This window comes from Sus scrofa, chromosome 2 (genome assembly GCF_000003025.6).
Source record: "Sus scrofa isolate TJ Tabasco breed Duroc chromosome 2, Sscrofa11.1, whole genome shotgun sequence".
In the NCBI taxonomy this organism is placed as follows: domain Eukaryota; kingdom Metazoa; phylum Chordata; class Mammalia; order Artiodactyla; family Suidae; genus Sus; species Sus scrofa.
The window spans coordinates 70,905,036-70,927,162 of record NC_010444.4 but is presented as its reverse complement, the minus strand read 5'-3'; the positions used below and the strand labels follow the sequence as shown (position 1 = coordinate 70,927,162).

Sequence of the window (22,127 nt, the reverse complement as noted above, 5' to 3'; positions counted from 1 at the left end):
TGATCCCTGGCCTGGGAACTTCCACATGCCTCAAGTGTGCAAAAAACACCAAAAAACAAAAACTAAACTAAAGAACAAAATAAAAGCCATTGCATTAGCCAATCAGTGTTGGATCTACCAACATGTTTTACTTGGATCTCCACTTGCTTCTTCACAAATTTCATTTTAATCTTTTATTTCGGTGAAATTTAAACCAAAGTAGTGGCAAAATGCACTTCATGCCACTAAACTGCACACTTCAAAATGGTTAAAATGGTACCTTTTGGGAATTCCCGTTGTGGTGCAGCAGAAACAAATCTGACTAGTATCCATGAGGATGTAGGTTTGATCCCTGACCTCGCTCGGTGGGTCGGGAATCCAGCATGGCCATGAGCTGTGGTGTAGGTCACAGACTCAGCTCGGATCTGGCATTGTTGTGGCTGTGGTGTAGGCCACCAGCTGTATCTCTAATTCAACCCCTAGCCTGGGACCTTCCATATGCCACAGGTACAGCCCTAAAATAAGCAAAAACAAACAAACAAAGAAAAAAACAAAAAAAAACACTACCTTTTGTATGATGTGTATTTTCCCATAATGAAAAAAAAGTGGATTGTGTAACATATATAACCAGTTATTAACTCAATCTTGTTTCAATTCCCCTGCCCTATTCCCATTTCCCCCAAAAGGATTATTTGGAGTTTTTGGCTATGCCCCAGGCATGTGGAAGTTCCTAGGCCAGGGATCAAACCTGGGCCACAGCAGCAACTTGAGTCACAATAGTGACAACTCAGGATCCTTAACCCACTAGACACATGGGAACTCCAACTGGATTATTTTGAAGCAAATCCCAGTGGTTCTATCGTCTTTAAATATTTGAGTACGCATTCTAGAAGATAAGGACCATTTCCATTTTTTTCTTTTTTGGCCACTCCCAAGGCATATGGAAGTTCCCAGACCAGGCATCAAACCAGAAATGCAGCTGTGACTTACACCACAGTAGTGAAAACTTGGAATCATTAACCCATTGCACCACAGTTTGAACTCCAAGACCAATTCTTTTTTTTCTTTCTTTCTTTCTTTTTGTCTTTTTAGGGCCACACCCACAGTCTATGGAGGTTTCCAGGCTAGGGTTCCAATCAGAGCTGTAGCTGCCAGCCTACACCACAACCATAGCAATGCAGGATCCTAGCTGTATCTGCAACCTACACCCCAGCTCACAACAACATTAGATCCTTAACCCACTGAGTGAGTCCAGGGATCAAACCTGCATCTTCATGGATGCTAGTCAGATTTGTTTCCTCGGAGCCATGATGGGAACTCCCCATGTCTTTTTTAAAATAGAAATAATAGGAGTTCCGGTTGTGGCTCAGGGGTTAACGAACCCAACTAGTATCCATGAGGACACGGGTGTGATCCCCAGCCTTGCTCAGAGGGTTAAAGATCTGGCATTGCATTGAGCTGTGGTGTAGGTCACAGATGTAGCTCGGATCCACTGTTGCTGTGGCTGTAGTGTAGGCTGGCAGCTACAGCTCTGATTTGACCTCTGGCCTGGGAACCTCCATATGCCGAGGGTGCAGCTCTAAAAAAAAAAAGTCTCACACACAAAAGTAGCCATGATAGCATTATTATGCTTTAAAAAAATCTTAGGAGTTCCCGTCGTGGCACAGTGGTTAACAAATCTGACTAGGAACCATGAGGTTGCGGGTTCGGTCCCTGCCCTTGCTCAGTGGGTTAACGATCCGGCGTTGCCGTGAGCTGTGGTGTAGGTTGCAGACGCGGCTCAGATCCCGCGTTGCTGTGGCTCTGGCGTAGGCCAGCGGCTACAGCTCTGATTCGACCCTTAGCCTGGGAAACCTCCATGTGCCGCAGGAGCGGCCCTAGAAAAGGCAAAAAGACAAAAAAAAAAAAAAAGCAATCTTAGAGCTCCTGCTGTGGTACAATGGGAAAAGCATTGTCTTAAGAAAACTGGGACATGAGCTTGATTCCCAGCACAGCACAGTGGGTTAAGGATCCAGCATTGCCACAGCTACAGCTCAGACTGAGGCTGTGGCTTGGATCTGATCCCTGGCCTGGGAGCTCCATATGCCTTGGGGTGGCCCAAAATGAATAATACAAAAATCCCCAAACCCTTAATCTCATCAAATGTCCCATAACTATTCAAATTTCTAATTGTCTCATAAATGTTATAATTTGTCTTGTTGTCTTTTTTTTTTAGGGCCACACCCGTGGCATATGGACGTTGCCCACGTCACAGCCACAGCAACACAGGATCCGAGGCAAGACTGCCACCTACACCACAGCTCACCACAATGCCAGATCCTTAACCCACTGGGCAAGGCCAGGGATCGAACCTGCATTCTCATGGATACTAGTTGGATTTGTTTCTGCTGTGCCACAGTGGGAACTCCTCTCTCATTATCTTTTGTTTGTATTATTTTAGAGATAGTGTGAGTCAAGATCCCGAAATATTCATACATTGTCTTTGACTGAAATGTTTTAAAATATCTCTCTCCTTTTATTTTATTTTATTTTTTGTATGTGAAAGTTCCCAGACCAGGGATCAAACCCTCACCATAGCTGTAACCAGAGCCAAACCTCAGGATCTTTAACCAGCTGTGCCACAAGGGAAGACCCTAAAATCTCTTTTGATCTAAAAATTCTCTCACCTTAAACCAGCTATAATGGAAAAAACTAAAAATCATTATAAATAAAAAATAAATAAATAAAAAAGATCTTCACTTAAAAAAAAATCCTTCACCAACTTTTTGTTGTGTGCAATTTATTTGTTTAAAAAAACTTTGTCCTCAGAGTTCCTGTGGCGCAGTGGTTAATGAATCTGACTAGGAACCATGAGGTTTCATGTTCGATCCCTGGCCTTGCTCAGTGGGTTAAGGATCCGGCGTTGCCGGGAGCTGTGGTGTAGGTCGCAGATGCGGCTCGGATCCCACGTTGCTGTGGCTGTGGCGTAGGCCAGTGGCTACAGCTCCAATTGGACCCCTAGCCTGGGAACTTCCATATGCTGAGGGAGTAGCCCAAGAAATGATAAAAAGACAAAAAAAAAATTAAATAAATAAATTAATAAATTAAATAAAATTAATTTGTCCTCTAGCATCTCTCAGAGTTTGGATTTAGCTGACTACACTCTTGTGGTGTTATTTTCGATGTTCCCCTGTCATCTTCTGTATTCGTAAAAATGGGTCACAAGAGCTAGACCAAGGCTATCTCGTAAAAATATGTGAGTCACAAATACAAATCACTTGTGTACTTTAGATTTTTCTAGTAGCCACTTTATTTGTTTTCTTACCTTTTTTTTTTTTTTTTAGGGCCACACCCTCAGCATATGGAAGTTCCCCGCCTAGGAGTCAAATCAGAGCAGCTGGCTTACATCACACCTACAGCAACACAGGATTGGAGTTCCTGTTGTGGTACAGTGGAAACGAATCTGACTAGCATCCATGAGGATGTGGGCTCAATCCCTGGCCTCGCTCAATAGGTTAAGGATCCAGTGTTGCTGTGAGTTATGGTGTAGGTCAAAGACGTGGCTGAGCCACAATTGTGGCTGTGTTTAGGCTGGCAGCTATAGCTCCGACGCAGCCCCTAGCCTGGGAACTTTGATTGTCGTGGGTGCAGTCCTAAAAAGAAAAAGAAAAAGAAAAAAAATTAATACGTTTGCTCTCTCTCTTTCTCATATACACATACAACTCACTGTTTGGGAGAAATATGTAAAGCAAAGTCAGAGAAAATGACAGGCTGAAAAAAAGTTTTCAGTTCATATCTCAACCTGCCTAGTAAAAATCAATAACAGAAAGAACAGCATAAGAATTTTTTTTTTTTTTTTTGCTATTTCTTTGGGCCGCTCCCGTGGCATATGGAGGTTCCCAGGCTAGGGGTTGAATCAGAGCTGTAGCCACTGGCCTACGCCAGAGCCATAGCAACGCAGGATCCGAGCCGCGTCTGCAACCTACACCACAGCTCACGGCAACGCCGGATCGTTAACCCACTGAGCAAGGGCAGGGACCGAACCCGCAACCTCATGGTTCCTAGTCGGATTTGTTAACCACTGAGCCACGACAGGAACTCCAGAATTTTTTTTTTTTAAATGGGGCATGGAAGAGTTCCTGAGAAATAAATTTCCAGTGTTTAAGCCACCTAGCCTGTGGCATTTTGTTAGTGCATCCCAAGACAGCTAGGACAAAAATGGTGGGAAAAATATTTTGGCAGTGTATTTGGAAGTATAACTGATATTCCATAATCTGCCCATACTTCAGGTGCTCAATCTAATCTACTGCCACATATGTATACACCTGCCATGAGTTGTGGTGTAGGTCTCAGACACGTCTTGGATCCTGAGTTGCTGTGGCTGTGGTGTAGGCTGGTAGCTGCAGCTCTGATTTGACCCCTAGCCTGGGAACCTCCATATGCCACAAATGTGGCCATGAAAAAAAGCAAAAAATAAATAAATAAATAAAAGGAAAGGAAAATGTTAGACATACAAAAAACCTCAAAAGTAGAGTTCCCTGGTGACCTACTAGTTAAAAAATCTGGTGTTGTCACTGCTGCAGTTTGGGTTTGACCCCTGGCTCAGGAACTTCTACATGCCTTGGGCAAGGCCAAAAAAGAAAAAAGAAAATAAACCCAGAGTTCCCATTGTGGATCAGTGGTTAACGAATCTGACTAGCATCCATGAGGACACAGGTTAGATCCCTGGCCTTGCCCAGTGGGTTAAGGATCTGGCATTGCCCTGAGCTGTGGTGTAGGTCACAGACATGGCTCGGATCCTGTGTTGCTGTAGCTGTGGTATAGACCAGCAGCTGCAGCTCCAATTTGACCCCTAGATTGGGAACTTCTATATGTTGCAGATGACGTGGACCTAAAAAGACAAAAAAAAAAAAAAAAAAAAAAAGGAGAGAGATTCAGTAGTTTGGAACCAGAGAGAACTAGGTTCAAATCTTGGCCTTTTCATGCTGTGTGACTTAGGCCAAGTGTCTGAACATCTCAGAACCTCAGTTCTCTCATCCTTCCAAAAAGGGAAGGAAATGTTTTTCTTTTCAGGGCTAATTTGAGAGTGACATAAAATAGACACTACCACCTGCCTGATAGGATAAAGATGAGTGCTTTATGAAGTGCACTGCTATAGTTGTTATTCTTTCCTTTGTGAGTTTCCCCTTCGCTGTTTGCCCCGGGGTCCAAAGGCTGCGGGTTCACACACACGCAAGCTCCCAGGGCGGGAGGACTGTGGGACCGGTGGAGATGGTGAGAGCGTCTTGGGCAGAGGCCACTCCATTCATTTCTGGAGTCCCGGCCCAGAATCTGAGTCATCCTTTCTGCTCTGAGCCTCTGAGGCTCCTGCCCTAAAGCTGACCTTTCCTAGTGACCTGGATGTGACTGGAGGCTGACAGGAAAGGGCCTGGGCAGTTGCTGGGGGTGGTGGGGGCCATTCCAGGACAGAGCCCTGGTAACCTCTCTTAGAGTGTCCATATATGGAGCTCCAGTGTGAAGGAGTCCCTGTGTGGTTCAGCAGGTTGAGCATCTGGCGTTGTCCCAGCCGTGGAGTGGGTTTGATCCTTGGTCTAACTTTGGTAGGCCACAGGCACAGCAAAAAAAAAAAAAAAAAAAAAAAAAAAAAAGCCATCTGAGCCCCCATGTCACTCTGAGCTTGTCTGGGAAGAATCAGGCACCAGGCTTCAGTGCATTATTCATGCTCTTCCTCAATCTGGGTCACCCATTCCACATCCTTTTCATCTGGGTAATCTTATTCCTCAGCCTCAGGGGCCCTGCTGGGGCTTACTTTACCTGCTGGGATTGGTCCCTTCTCTGACCTCTTCTAGTCTCCTGTGCTTCCCCCAAACAGCTCTCATCATCCAGTATTAATGCTGAATTGAATTGTTACACCTACAGTGTTGGGGGGAATGTACATCAGTGCAGCCACTATGGAGAACAGTATGGAGGTTACAAAATCACAATGGGGGTGAGGCGGAATACTAACTCAGGTAGTCAGTGTAGGAGCGTGGGCTTTGATGCATTCTTTGATATGGCTATTGATTAACATTTGTGGCTTAAGGGCTCCAGGGAGTAATACCTCCACAAGCCTTGTTTTACTATAGGGAGTGTACCTACGCTCAGATGGACCCTCATCCCTAATCCCCTGTGACTCAGTTTGTCGGAAGAGAAGAGCAAAGAAATCACAAAACCGATGGGACATTTCCACCCCTAAAACCCCTATTGGACAAGGACTGACATAGGTAACTGGGCAAGGCCGATGGGAGAAAACCACATCTTTCTGGACCCCATGCTGGTAACCCCCATCTTTAAGGGGTAAAATATTGTCTTTAATAGGACAATAGAGAATGGGAGCTCTTCTCCCCCCTCCCAGCAGGCCTGGGAGCTCTTTTCTTTCCTGTAATAAAGACTTTGCTTGGAGTTCCCGTGGTGGTGCAGCAGAAATGAACCCGACTAGGAACAACGAGGTTGCAGGTTCGATCCCTGGCCTTGCTCAGTGGGTTAAGGATCCAGTGTTGCCATGAGCTGTGGGGTAGGTCACAGACATGGCTCGGATCTGATTTTGATGTGGCTGTGGCATAGACCAGCAGCTACAGCTCCAATTCAATTCTGGTAACATTTTTCCAGCATCAGGGGGAGTTCCCCTCATGGCTCGTCAGTAACAAATCCAACTAGTATCCATGAGGATGAGGGTTCGATCCTTGACTTCACTCAGTGGGTTAAGGATATGGCATTGCCCTGAGTTTTGGTGTAGTCACAGATGTGGCTTGGATCCCAAGTTGCTATGGCTGTGGTGTAGGCTGGCCACTACAGCTCCAATTCAACTCCTAACCTGGGAAGTTCCATAAGCCAGTGGTTCGGCCCTAAAAGGACAACAATTAAATAAATAAATAAATATCACAACAGGAGTTCCCATTGTGTCTCAGTGGGTTAAGAACCCGACATAGTGTCTGTAGGATGAGGGTTTGATCCCTGGCCTTGCTCAGCAGGTTAAGGATCCAGCATTGCCAAAGGATGCAGTGTAGGTTGAAGAGGCAGCTTGTATCTGGCGTTGCTGTGGCTGTGGGGTAGGCAAGCAGCTGAAGTTCTTATTTGACTTCTAGCCTGGGAACTTCCATATGCCATGCGTGCGGCTATAAAAAGAAAAAAAAAATCCACAATGAACAGTGCTAATATGGGGCAAACAGTTATCTCATGCCTGCTTATACCATGCAGGGAGGACACAGTATCACTGCCAGAAAACGCATAATCAGGAGGAAGCATCCGACAAATGCAAGGGACATTCCACAAATAACTAGTGTGTGCATTTCAAAACTGGCAAAGTTCAGAAGGACAAAGGATGGAGGAACAGGTCCAGATTAAGGGGGACTGAAGAGATTCAACAGGGAAATGCACCATGTGACCCTGGATGGAACCCCAGAGGGAAAACAAAGCTGTAAAGTACATCATGGACACAACTGATGAAACTGGAATCTGGACTGTAGATTAGATAACAGCACTGTGTCAGGGTCAAACTTCCTGAAGTTAGTAACTGCGCTGCGGTTACATAAGCGAGTGTCCTTGCTCTCAGTTAAAGGCACAAGTCATGTCTGCAACATACCCTCAAGCGGTTCAAAAAAAGAGTGCGTATACTGTCTTTTTTCAATATGTGTTTTACATGTGTGTGTGTATACATATGTGTGCATTATATACGTATGTGAGTATAATAGGTACTTGTGTGCATATTATATGTATATACTTGTGCCTCTCTTTACGTAAATGTGGTTTTCTCTCCTGCTCTCTTTTTTGTAAAAGAGTCACCTCAGTTTTATTTCTTTTACAGAGTAATGATTTATTTATTTTTCTTTCCTTTTTTAGGGCTGCACCTGTGGCACATGGAAGTTCCCAGGCTAGGATTCAAATCAGAGCTGCAGCTGCCAGCCTACACAGCAGCTGGAGGAAACACTGGATCTTTACTCTCACTGAGAGAGGCCAGGGATCGAACCCGTATCCTCATGGATTCTTAATTTGCTGAGCCACAATGGGAATGCCTAATTTATTTTTATTTTAAATTTTATTATTATTATTATTTTTTTGGCTGTACCTGTGGCATGTGAAAGTTCCCAGGCCAGGGATCAAACCTGCATCACAGTAGTGACCTAAGCCACTGCAGTGACAACACAGGATCCTTAACCCACTGCACCACAGGAGGACTCCACAGAGTAATGATTTAAACTGAGTACATTTGGGTATGGTAAATATTTGACATGAAATGTTGTATCAGAATGATCATCAGAAAAATAGCTCATCTTACACATAATAACCAGAAAATACATTTCTGTCTGATCATTTTAGTGTTTCAAATCTTGAGAAATTATGCATTGAGCAAATTAGGTACTACATTATAATTAAATTTTGCATATATGGGAGTTCCCATAGTGGCTCAGCAGTAACGACACAGACCAGCATCCATGAAAATGCTGGTTCATGCAACAGAAGAAAGGCTGGGGGAAAAATGTAATTGTAATGTATACATGTAAGGATAACCTGACCCCCTTGCTGTACAGTGGGAAAAAAAAAAAAAAAGAAAATGCTGGTTCAATCCCTGGCCTCACTTGGTGGGTTAAAGATCCGGCGTTGACAAGAGCTGTGGTATAAGTCGCAGACACGGCTCGGATCCCATGTTGCTATGGCTTGATGTAGCCTGGCATCTACAGCTCCGATTCAACCCCTAGGCTGGGAACTTACATATGCCGTGGGTGTGGCCCTAAAACATTTGCATATATGTATATATGTGTGTTTATGTATATACATGGGGGAGGGAGGAAGAGAGAGAAGGAAATACATACATATGCATATATATTTGTGTGTAATATACACATGCCTCCTTTTTTCCTCTCTGTATGTGAGGGAGGATCACCAGGGGAAAGACCTCCTAAGGCCCCTGAATGTGTATGTGTGTGTGTGTCTTTTTTTTTTTTTTTTTTTGTCTTTTTTCGCCTTTTGTCTTTTTTTAGGGTGGCATCTGCGGCACATGGGGATTCCCAGGCTAGGGGTCTAAACAGAGCTGTAGCAGCCAGCCTACACCACAGCCACTGCAACACCAGATCCGAGCTGCGTCTTCAACCTACACCATAACTCACAGCAATGCCGGATCCTTAACCCACTGAGCAAGGCCAGGGATGGAACCTGCAACCTCATGGTTCCTAGTCAGATTTGTTTCCACTGCGCCACGATGGGAACTCCTGTGTGTGTCTTCTTTTTGCCGCACCCACAGCATATGGAAGTTCCTGGGCCATGGATCAAATCCAAGCCACATCTGTGACCTACACCACAGATGTGGCAATGAGGGATTCTTAACCCACTGCTCCAGGCCAGGATTGAACTGGCAATACCAGAGAGACAAGTGAGTTGGGATCACCAACCGACTGTGTCACAGCGAGAACTGCTGGATGTGGTTTTGAGCCACTAAGTTTGGGGAACATTTGTTACACAACAATAGAAAACTGATGCAGGAGTTCCCATCATGGCTCAGCAGAAATGAGTCTGACTGACATCCCCAAGGATGCAGGTTCGATCCCTGGCCTTGCTCAGTGGGTTAAGGATCCGGCATTGCTGTGGCTGTGATGTAGGCTGGCAGCTGCAGCTCCAACTCCAATTGGACCCCTAGCCTGGGAACCTCTTTATGTGGCGGATACAGCTCCAAAAAAAGACAAAAAAGAAAGAAAAGAAAAGAAAACTGATGCACTAACTAACCTCTGTTAAATGATAAAACATGTTCTACCCTCCCACTTTATGAAATATACCTTCAAAAAATATGGAAGGTCAGGTCCAAATTTATTTTCTTTTTGTTTTACCAAGATTTTTTCTTAGAGTTTTAAAATTGTAGTAAAATACACGTAACAGAAAACTGACCATTTTAAGTATATAATTCAGTGGCATCGAGTACATAAAGTTCTACAACTTCTACCTAATTCCAGAACATTTTCATCACCCTAAATGGAAATTCAATGGTGTGGGAAGAAGTCTATGGGCTCCAGTAAATACATCCCTGGCTCCTGCAACCCCCTGCCTGGTGGAGGGGTTCACTCTATAAAGTGCAGGGCCATAATAGTGGTCCCTCCTGCCCTGGTTTGAAGCTGGCACTGGCAACAGAAAAACACTGGCCCAAAGGCAATGGTGAGAGGCTTAAGGGATCTGCAAAGACAGAGCACAGAAAGGACTGTGTCACAGAGCAGTGATGGGGTGGACAGGCTTACCTTGGCCAAAGGGTGCAGTGACCCTTCAGCTCTAGTCTATTGCAAACAAGCAGGTCGGCAGATTGCTCCTGTTAGACCTTCCAATTTTGCAAGAGAAGCTGAAATTCTAGACTTTCATTCAAAACCTCCTGATAAGAATTCCCATCGTGGTGCAGCAGAAACAAATCCAACCTAGGAACCATGAGGTTGCTGGTTCGATCCCTGGCCTCGCTCAGTGAGTTAAGGATCTGGAGTTGCCGTGACCTGTGGTGTAGGTCGCAGACGTGGGTAGGATACTGCATTGCTGTGGCTGTGGTGTAGCCTGGCAGCTCTAGCTCCAATTGGAACCCTAGCCTGGGTGTAGCGCTAAAAAGCAAGAAAAAAAAAAAAAAAAAAAAGCTAAATTGATCTGAAAACTTCCTGATATTCAAAATCCTGGGAAGACCAAATCAAAGCATATCTTGAGGAGGGGTTTGGCTGGTGGGGTCTGGCATAGGATCATGTGAGGTCTGTGCCCAAAACATGGCTGAGGAATGGTGTGGGTACAAGAAGAGAACTGGAGAAAGAGCTTGGCTTCTGCACAGATTTGAGCGGGAGAAAGGATTTCAACTCCTGGAGGCAGCATTAGCTGCACTCAGTGTCAGAACTCAAAATAAAACATGGTTGGGCAGGTTTCTTTTTATTTATTATTAATATTATTATTGTTATTTTTTCTTTTTAGGGCTGCAACCGCAGCATATGGAGGTTCCCAGGCTAGGGGTCAAATCAGAGGTACAGCTGCCGGCCTACACCATAGTCACAACAACACCAGATCTGAGCTGTGTCTGTGACCTACACAATTCACGGCAATGCTGGATCCTTAACCCATTGAGCAAGGCTAGGGATCGAACCCACACCCTCTTGGATACTAGTCAGGTTGGTTACCTCTGATCCACAATGGGAACTCCCAGAAGCCACATGTTTTTTATGACCTAACCTCAAAAGTCACACACACCATCATTTCAAAATATTCTCTTGGTTATATGATGGAGAGGAACTGCACAAGGGTGTGAAAATACCAGGAGGCAAGTATCACTGGGCTGTGATGGATAAAGGCAGCATGGCTGCTAAGAACACAGCTGTGAGTCAGGCAGCCTCATTTCAAATCCCAGCTCTGTCTAGATTTCTGTGACAACTTAGATAAGTACCTAACCTGTCTTTCACTGTGTCCTCATCAATAAGATAGAATAACAGGAGTTCTCACTATGGTGCAACAGGATTGATGGTGTCTCTGGTATGCTGGGACACAGGTTCAATTCCTGGCCCAGCATTGTGGGTTAAGGATCTATTGTTGCTGCTGAAGTGGCATAGGGTGCAACTATGGCTGGGATCTGATCCCTGGCCCCAGAACTCTATGTGCCTCCGGGTAACCAAAAAAAAAAAAAAAAAAAAGGATAGAATAACAGTATCTAGGAGTTCCCTTGTGGGACAATGGGTTAAGGATCAGTGTTGTCACCACAGTGGCTTGGTCACTGCTGTGATGTGGGTTTGATCCCTGGCCTGGGAACTTCTACATGCCCCAGGTGCAGCCAAAATATATACAACAGTACCTACCTCATCTGGAGTTATTAGGATAAGGGAACATATAAAATCATTTTAGAACAATTCCTGGCATATACTAAGTGTACAGTAGATGTTCGCTGCTACTTTTACCCTAAGCAGCCCCTACCCAGGCAGATCAGCTCCTCCCATATGGCACAACAGAAGCCCCAACGATTGAAAACTAATAGAGAGGGACTGAGGGGCCCCCAGAAACCTAGGTCCTAGAGATACAGATGGAAAGACACTGTTCATGAGACTGTGTCCTGTTCCAGATTGAAATCTCCCAAAGGCAGGGACTTCATTCAGCTGCCCATTGACAGGGGGGAAAAAAAGTCAATTTCATTGCTTTCTTTCTGATGAGAGATTCCAGCCCACAGGTCACCCTTCTAATGCCATTTATTTTGACCTTTAAGCCTACTTTGGAGAAGGGAGTGTCTTGCCCACCTTTATGGACCCCAGCACAGTAACCAGGACGCAGTGGGTGCTCAAGAAACAATTGATCATGGTAATATGTTATGGCTGGGTCAAAGGCATATACCACAGAGCAGTTTTTAGGAGGTAATCCAGTGCCAGCTCTGGATCCCTGGACAAATGTGTGTGTAGCTTGTTCACTGCAGGAGCCTCTAAGAGTTTTGAGGGTGTCTTGTGTCCTCTGAAACATGGCACAGAGGTAGAAGTCCCTGAAAAGTGGATCAGGAAAAGACCATGGAGTTGGGAAAGTGACTGATCATCATCTTCCTCAGTGCAAGAAGCCAAGGAGGAGGAGAGGGTACTCTGGGATAGCTATGTACCATCCTCCCACCCTTCATCCCCGCCTCACACTCAGAAGGAGACAAGGGGGAGTTCCCACTGTGGCGCAATGGGATCCCCCGCCCGGCACAGTGGGTTAAGAATCTAGCGTTGCCGCAGCTGCAGCTTAGGTCAACAGCTGCAGCTCGGATCTGATCCCTGGACTGGGAACTCCATATGCTGTGGGGCATCCAAAAAAAAAAAAAGAGAGAGACAAGGGCTGGGGGGTGGGGGGGTGAGCAGGCTGGCTGCCAGGGCAGATGGTGGCTGTCTGGATCTACTTGCCAAGGTTTTCCTCCCTGCCCTTCTCATCTGCCTGTCACTGCTGCCGAGATCTGCCATCCTGGCATCCGGCCCGGCCAAGTGTATGAGTGGTGACCTGCACGTCAGCCCCAGGGCACGCAGTTTCAGATTCCAGAGGCTGAGCTGGCTCAGAACTCTGCTGAGTCAACTCTGTTCTTCTTGCCTGTGCTCTGAGCCAGCGTGCCCAGGGTTCTTCCTGGCAAGCTGGTTTTTCTACTCCAACCTCAATTTTCTGGAAAAAAAAAAAATAATGAAATTAGTTGGTGGGGATGGAGGGGGAAGACTTTAGAAAAAGTTTGCTGAGAATAAATGCTTATCCTTGTGGAACATGGTCCATGTCATGCCCTCACTCAATTCCTTCACTGTCTCAGCTCTGCCCTTGTCCCAGGCTCAGAGCGTTGGGGTCTCTCCACCAGCCTGGGAATTCCTTGCAGGAGAGTAAAGGACTGCTTGTTAAATGAGTGAATGAGGGAGGAGGGGTGGGTTTCCTTCCTTGTATCCTTTTTTTTTTTTTTTTTTCCCCCTTTTTTGGGAGGGCTATGCCCCATGCCACATGGAAGTTCCCAGGCCAGGGATCAAACCCCAACCATAGCAGTGACAATGCCGGATTCCTTAACCCGCTGCACCACAAGAGAACTCCCTATCCCCTCTTTCTGTTCCGAGGTTCCTGCTTGATTCAGACAAAGACTCAGACACTGAGGACCCTGAGGGTAGAGAGTGGGCAGTGAGGAGCGAGGCTCCAGCCGGAGACGACAAGACAGAAGGGCCCTAACACTAGAGCACTAAGTTGTACGGGGTGGGATAAGGGACGTTAAGGAATCCCGCAAACATAACTGCAATGACGAAGCCTTAAGCGGGAAAGAGCGTGGGATCGCGATGTCTCCCGGAAGGTCTCCAAGGGGCGGAGGTGTTTGGAGTGTCCATAGGTTTCCGCCTAGCTCTGCAAGGCTCAGCGCACCAGGGCCTTCTTAGCCAGCTTTTGAGCTGGGGAGGGGGTCAGGAATGCCGCCCCCCGCCTCCCCCATCCCCACTGAGCGTGGCGGGGGCGGGTTGGGGGGACTCGAAAGGGGACCGCGGGGAGAGGAAGAATCACGTACTCCAGGCACAACAGTGGAGACACTCTGGGACTGGTGGGAGGAGCCAGAGTTCTGCGCCCAGAGGGCGCATCCCCCACTCCCGTAAATACGCTGCCTCAAGAGTCCAGAACCCCACCCTGAACCCCACGCCCCGCCCCCCGGAAGTCCCCGCGCCCCGCCTCCCTCCTCCGCCTCTTACATCGCTGGGCTTAAAATAGAGGGCGTCGAGGGGATATGCAAAGCGGACCGCCGGTGGCTGTGATTCGAATCTTTCCTCTGGCTTCGCTACCCAAGCGAGTCTCCGCCCGGGCCTCCACATCTCCAGCCCTCACATCACGACCTCTGAGTCCTCCTTGCGCCCCCTCGCCCCAGCGTCCCGAAATCCTCGCGTCCCAGCCTCCGGACCACCTGGAAGGATGCGCTCTGCGCCGACAGCCAGAGCAGCGCTGGTGCTGTGCGCCGCCACCGCTGGGCTGCTAAGCGCGCAGGGCAGCCCGGAACCTCCTGAGGCGCCGCGCTTCGCGTCCTGGGACGAGGTGAATGTGCTGGCGCACGGGCTCCTGCAGCTCGGCCGCGGGCTGCGGGAGCACGTGGAGCGCACCCGTGGGCAACTAGGAGCGCTGGAACGGCGTCTGAGCGCGTGCGGGGCCGCCTGCAAAGACCCGGAGGGGTCCGCCGTGCCTCCTCTCACCGCGGGGAATCTGGTCCCTTCCCAAAGCGACGCCGCCCCGGAGACCCTCCACAGCTTGCAGGTACGTACGTTGCTACTGCTCGGTAAAGGTGTGGACAGGAAGGGGCGCATCCCGGATTCCCTGGGCTTTCCTTCCCCAGAATCAAAGAATGGAGAGTTGGAAGAAGTTGGCGGCAGAAGGCCAGGTCCTCACCAGGGTTTTCCCATTCTCCCCAGACTCAGCTCAAGGCTCAGAACAGCAAGATTCAGCAACTCTTCCAGAAGGTGGCCCAGCAGCAGCGGCACCTGGAGAAGCAGCACTTGAGAATCCAGAATTTGCAGGGCCAGGTACCCAATACTTGCTCCAGATGGGGAGGGTAGTTGAAATTGGACCTGTGGGTGTGGACGTGCAGCCAGGCAGGTCAGGCAGCTTGAGCCAGCCAGACCTGAAACCCTCCTCCTGTCCTTTCCCAGCTGGACCACTTGGCTCCCATGCACCTGGGCCATGGGGTGGCCAAGGCTGCCAGGAGAAAAAGACTACCCAAGATGACCCAGCCTGCTGGCCCAGCTCACAATATCAGCCGCCTGCACAGTGAGTGTCCAGCCCTTTGCTGTTCTCTAGCAACACCCCCCACACGCACTTACCATTCTTGCCCCACTCCTTGTCAGGTCCACCTTACTGAGGAGGAGAAAAGTCCTGGCCCTGAGTTCCTGTGAACTTAGGGGTCTCCTGTGAAGGCGTGACGGGGGGACCCCTCTCCTTATCCCTGACCCTGCCCAGCTGGGCAACCCTACCCTTCTTCCCAGCAAGCCAGTGGGCTTTCCCCATAACCTCGCTGGCCACTAAATGGAGCAGGGGGAGTTTCCTTTGTGGTTCGTAGTAACAAACCTGACTAGTATCCACGAGGTTACAAGTTCTTATCCCTGGCCCCACTCAGTGGATTAAGGATCCGGCGTTCTCCTGAGCTTTGGTGTGATCGCAGATGTGGCTAGGATCCTATGTCGCTGTGGCTATGGTGTAGGCTGGCAGCTGCAGCTCTGATTTGATCCCTATTCTGGGAACTTCCATATGCTACAGTGGGGCCCTAAAAAAAGAAAAGAAAAGAAAGGAGCAGGGGTTGGGAAAGAGGGTCCAAGAGGGACTTGAGCAGCAAGGGTGTGAGGAAAGGGGTAATACAGCTCAGGGACACCTTCCTGGAGGTTAGAACCTTCTAGGAGGGTGGGATGGTGGACAAAGGGGTGCCAGTCAGGGATGCTGGAGCCTTTAGTGGGTGAAGAGAGAATGGCTGCCTGGAAGGGGAGGTTCTGATGTTTGCTGCCCCCATGGTCTCTTATAGAGTGTGGATCTGGGAGGGGAGGCTGGGTCAGGGGAGCCTCATCTCCCTGCCCTAGCCTACTTTTTCCTTTTTTCTCATTTTTAAAGTTTTATGGAAGTAGAGTTGATTTACAATGTTGTGATAATTTCTGCTATACAGCAAAGTGATTCGGTTACACCACTCACTCTTGCATCTCTTACAAATCCAGGGCTCCTGACCCCCACACCTGGTTCCTCACCCTTCCCTTGGCCCGGAAGTCCCTGCTCACCCCTTCCCACCTCCCAACTGCTACAAACTCTGGGTCCTTAATTGCATACGTCCCAGAGCACCCCAGATCTCCAGTCTCGCATGCCCGTGTGTGCCTGACACAAGCTTCCAGCTCCCAGTGTCTCAGTCCCACCCTAAGTTCACTACTCCAGACCTGGCTGGCTTCCCAGTGGTCCTCCTACCCATCGCCTGGCATCTGCGGCAGCCAGCAGCCAACTGGGTGAAAGTTCTGATCTCCCTCTTCATGCCCACAGGCTGCTTGCTGGCTTCCAGCCCTCTGGCCTTTTTTTTTTTTTTTTGCGTTTTCTAGGGCCGCTCCCGTGGCATATGGAGGTTCCAAGGCTAGGGGTCGAATCGGAGCTGTAGCCACCTGCCTACGCCAGAGCCACTGCAATGTGGGATCCGAGCTAAATCTGCAACCTACACCACAGCTCACAGCAACGCTGGACCCTTAACCCACTGAGCAAGGGCAGGGATCGAACCTGCAACCTCATGGTTCCTAGTTGGATTCGTTAACCACTTCACCACTACGGGAACTCCAACCCTCTGGTCTTGAGGGCTCCCCCACCTCTCCATCCCACCACTCTCTCTCCCTTCCCGCACCAGTAAGGGTCCATCGCCTCCTCCCAAACCATACATAGCCCAGCGGATGAGGGGCTTCCGAGCAGGGCCGGGAGGCATAAGTCTAGGCTGGGGAATGTGATGGGGAAGGTGTGGGGGGGTACATGTAGGTCTGGGGACTCCAGACTCGGCCCTGCCAAGTAGGGGAAAGTTCAGAGCTGAGGAGACAAACAGCTGGTGTTAATGGAAGCCACATTGGTGGTTTGGCGGGTTGCCTGTTGTGATTGGAAGAGAGGAAAGTAGGGGAAAGGGGAGCTGCCTCAGGGGCCGGAAAATGTCTCCAGTCATTCTGGACCCGCCCCCACCCCCACACTGCGGACACCCTCACCCCTTGACCTGCACCTTCCCCTCCCCCGCAACCTTTCCCCTACTTTCCCGGATGGGGTGGGGGTGGGGGTGGGGACTTCCTGAGTCTGCGGTGGGGACAGCCGGGGGAGCCATCCCTCCCTCCCTCTTTCCTCCTTCCCTCCCTCCCTCCTTCACTCCTAGTCCCCCTCCCTCTCTGATACCAGGGACCCAGGCAGGGACTCTGTGGTGCCCCCAAGCCCCATCCAGACCTGATCCCCACCCGCCCACTGGACAAAGCAGAGAGTCTCCTGTTTATCTCAGTTCTTGCCCCACACTCCCTCTGGTCCAGCTCTTCCAATCATTCACCCATGGAGTCTTTTTTGCTTTTTCGGTATTTTGGGCTACATTCATGGCACATGAACGTTCCCAGGCTAGGGGTTGAACTGGAGCTGCAGCTGCCTGCTTACACCACAGCCGCAGCAATGCTGGATCCTTAACCCACTGAGTGAGCCCAGGCATCGAACCTGAATCCTTATGGATAGTAGTCTGATTCGTTACTGCTGAACCATGACGGGAACTCTCATCCATGGAGTCTTCATTAAACAACCGCTGTGGGCTAGAATCAGCCTGCGCATCCTACCAGATGGTGGGCAAGGAGCCAGTCCATTTCCCGGGCTTCATGGACCTCGTTCAGTGTGGAGAGTTGGGGAGAGATCACCAGGTGACCCCAATGTTGGGAAGTAGGAAGTCTTCCATGCCCCTAGCCTAGTCTGGGAAGTCAGGGACATAATCTCTTCCAGAAGCTGGGGCCTCTAATATGAGTCAGAAAAAGCCCCCAGACATGCCCGTTTCCTAAGACAACCTCCCCACAGGAATGCTCTCTGCTAAATTCCCCATCTTTTTTTTTTTTTTCTCTCTTTTCTAGTGCCGCAACAGTGGCATATGGAGGTTCCCAGGCCAGGGGTCTAATTGGAGCTGTAGCTGCCAGCTTATGCCACAGCCACAGCAACGTGGGATCCGAGGAGCCATGTCTGCAACCTACACCACAGTTCATGGCTACACCGGATCCTTAACCCACTGAGTGAGGCCAGGGATCGAACCTGCAACCTCATGGTTTCTAGTTGTATTCGTTAACCACTGAGCCATGACGGAAACTCCTCAATCCCCCATCTTTGTCTGTCCTGCAGGACTGCCCAGAGACTGCCAAGAGCTGTTTGAAGAGGGAGAGCGGCAAAGTGGATTGTTCCAGATCCAGCCCCAGGGGTCCCCGCCATTCCTGGTTAACTGCAAGATGACCTCAGGTAGGGATGTGGTGGTCCCTCAAGTGCCTGGAATATCCTGAGCCCAGTTGTCTTTCTGTCACATACACAGTCCACCCCCCTCTGTGCCTTGCTCCCCATTTCCTCTTTTCCTGCTGGGTCCTTGGGACCAATATCTAGGCCGGCCCCCCAGCCCTCCTGTTGGCTGGACCACAGTTTCTTCCTTTGACCACCTTCCTCCAGTCCTGCTGGAGTGGATGAGAGGAACATGGCCCTCCCTTGGTTTGGAGGTGGTCTAGGGTTTGGGCATCAGATGGGGGAGTCAGGGTCCCCCGTAAGAAGAATCCTCCCGGTGATGTTGCACTTTTCTGGGCAGATGGAGGCTGGACTGTAATTCAGAGGCGCCAGGATGGCTCGGTGGACTTTAACCAGCCTTGGGAAGCCTACAAGGATGGCTTCGGAGATCCCAAAGGTGGGTGTTTCCAGCCCACCCAAGGCATGGGGGAGGAGGGGGCCGAGGAGATGTGTCCGTCTCACCCAGCAGCTTCTCCCGCCCTAGGTGAATTCTGGCTGGGCCTGGAGAAGGTGCACCGCATCATGGGGGACCGTGGCAGCCGCCTGGCTGTGCAGCTGCAAGACTGGGAGGGCAATGCCGAGTCCCTGCAGTTCCCCGTCCACCTGGGTGGTGAGGACACTGCCTACAGCCTGCAGCTCACGGCACCTGTGGCTAGCAAACTGGGTGCCACCATCGACACACCCAGTGGCCTCTCCCTGCCCTTCTCCACTTGGGATCAGGACCACGACCTCCGAGGAGACAAGAACTGCGCCAAGATTCTCTCTGGTGAGCAGGCTCTGTCCCTCCCTGCCTTGCCCCTCACCTTACCCTTTGCCACGTCATGGAGGGGGCTCCCCTCCCAGCCTTTCTGCATCCCTGCCCTGCCTTCAACACCATCTCTTCCCTCCCCACTTTTCTTTTTTTTTGTCTTTTTAGGGCCATACCCGAGGCATAAGGAGGTTCCCAGGCTGAGGGTTGAATTGGGGCCATAGCTGCCAGTCTACACCACCGCTATAGCAATGCCAGATCCATGCCGCATCTGCGACCTACACGGCAGCATGAGGCAACACTGGATCCTTTAGCCCACTGAGCCAAGCCAGGGGTCAAATTCGCATCCGCATGGATACTAGTTGGTTCCTAACTACTGAGCCACAACAGGAACTGCCCCACTTTTCTTCTTACTTGCTGCCCTTGGGCAACTGACTTAACACTGTCCCCTTACTTTCCCCATCTTGACAACGGGTATAACCACACTGTCCACTCCATGGGTTTGTTATGAAAATACAATGAGATGACCTTTGTGGGATGGTGGCTGGTGTGTGTCAAAGCCACCAAGACAAACCCCACCTTGTTTTTTTTTTTTTTTTTTTTTTGCTTTTTAGGGCCACACCCGCAGCATGCAGAAGTTCCCAGGCTAGGAGTCGAATTGGAGCTGTAGCTGCTGGCCTACATAACAGCCACAGCAGTGCGGGATCGGAGCTGAGTTTGTAACTTACACCACAGCTCACCGCAACACCGGATCCCTAACCCACTGAGCAAGGCCAGGGAATTGAACCCACATCCTCATGGATACTAGTCAGGTTCATTTCTGCTGAGTCACAAAGGGAACTCCCAAACCCCATCTCATTCTAATGAAATCAGAGGCAGAGCTTGGGGCCCTGAGAAGTGAAACACTAGAAGCTGCCTTTTGGTGAGTCAAAGAAGGATAGAATATTGTTAAATTCATATGGTTCAATCTAATACAAACTAGTGAGAAAGAGAACAGTCAGAGAAAGGCTTTAGTAATTGTTTGCCATGTGCCAAGGGCAGAGAACTAACTCACCAGGGTCTCGGACATAAAAGCTCTGGTTACCAGGCAGGCGGCACCCAGAGCCCCTGAGGTCCCTTTGTTACAACCTAGGGTTCCTCGGAACACAGTTTGACAACCATTGCAATTTCTTCTAAAGTGTATGATGAGGAGTTCCCATTGTGGCTCAGCAAATTAAGAACTCAACCACTATCCATAAAGATGTAGGTTCAATCCCTGGCCTCGCTCAGTGGGTGAAGGATCCAGAGTTGGCACAGGCAGCAGCATAGGTCGCAGATGTGGCTCGGAAGTGGTGTTGCTGTGGCTGTGACAAGGGCCAGCAGCTACTGCCCTGATTCGACCCCCTAGCCGGGGAACTTCCTTCCATATGCCACAGGTGTGGCCCTAAAAAAAAAAAATGTGTGTGATGTCCAACGCCCAGCCTTATCCCCATCCCAGCCCCAGTGGAGGCCCAAGGACCCCAGCCTAACCATATTCCTTTTTCTCTGACCCTGGCAGGTGGTTGGTGGTTTGGCACCTGCAGCCACTCCAACCTCAATGGCCAGTACTTCCATTCCATCCCTCGGCAGCGGGAGCAGCGTAAGAAGGGCATCTTTTGGAAGACCTGGCGGGGCCGCTATTACCCGCTGCAGGCCACCACCATGCTGATCCAGCCCACAGTAGCCGAGGCAGCCTCTTAGCCTCCTCGCTGGGGCCTGGTCCCAGGCTCCCAGAGGACACTGACTCTGACTCTGGCCCAGCATGTGGCCACTCCTTGCCTGGGCAGGGACTCCAGGCAGGAGCCAGCTGGAGCCTCATGGACAGCGAAGATGTCCACGACTGGAGAGGCCTTTGATGAGTGGGGGGCTGCAGGAAACACCCTCCAGGAAAGATGGAGCTGCAGGGCTACAGGGCACAGACCCTGAAAGCATAGGATGGCGAGGCACGGAGGCACACTCTTCACCTGCCTGAGGAGTGGGGGACACAGAGGGACCACTCGGGGACAGCCAGGCAGGCCCTCGATGGCAGATTCAGTCACATTGACTGGCTGGGGGACCAGGACTTCTGTAGGGCCCAGGCACCCTCAGGGTGCTGTTGTATGTGGGTGCTGTGAGCAAGCCGGCGCCAATGCCAACGGCATCCGGGGCAAAACTCACAGAATTCTTGGAATAAAAGCAACCTCAGAACATTTTGTTCTTTTTTGTTCTTCAGTTTGTTTTAAAAAGTGGACAGTTTTCAAAGTCCACATAAACATGTTCCCAGGGTGGAGGGTGAACACTCCCAGGGCTCTTGACAACACTGGTTAATCCCTACCCCCTCCAACAACTGATTTCAATTTCCTTCACTTATTATTTCATGACGCGAATTTCATTTTTATTACCAAAGTTACAAAACAAAACCCTCATTCAGTCTTTCTGGAAGTAGGTGATAGAAAAAATGAGAAGCCCTTCCTGACCATACTTAGGCACATGAATCACTATTAACTTTATTTATTTTTTGGCTGCACCTGTGGCATGTGGAAATTCCCAGGACAGGAATCAAATTTGAGCTGCTGCCAGATCCTTAACCCGCTGCACCACAAGGGAACTCCATGATTAACTTTTTAGTGTCCAACTATCTAAGAGAATTATGAGTTGCATGTTTATTTTGCCTTTTTTGTAGTGACTTCTTTTTTTGTTTTTTTTTATTGTATTTCTTTTTTTTTTTTTTAGGGCTGTACTTGGTGGCATATGGAGGTTCCCAGGCTATGGGTCAAATTAGAGCTACAACTGCCAGCCTACACCACAGTCACAGCACGCAGGATCCGAGATGTGTCTGTGACCTAGACCACAGCTCATGGCAACATCAGATCCTTAACCCATTGAGCGAGGCCAGGGATTGAACCTGCAACCTCATGGTTCCTAGTCAGATTCATTTCCG

At 49.4% G+C, this 22,127-nt stretch overlaps 1 protein-coding gene across 1 annotated transcript; it reads left to right on the top strand.

Moving 5' to 3' along the window:
• On the top strand, positions 14,271-21,396 carry ANGPTL4 (angiopoietin like 4). Its single transcript, NM_001038644.1, is given in 7 exon segments — positions 14,271-14,697; positions 14,853-14,963; positions 15,090-15,207; positions 18,295-18,408; positions 18,743-18,838; positions 18,926-19,207; positions 20,727-21,396. Coding segments are annotated over 7 exon segments (1,239 nt in total). The 5' UTR covers positions 14,271-14,361; the 3' UTR covers positions 20,909-21,396.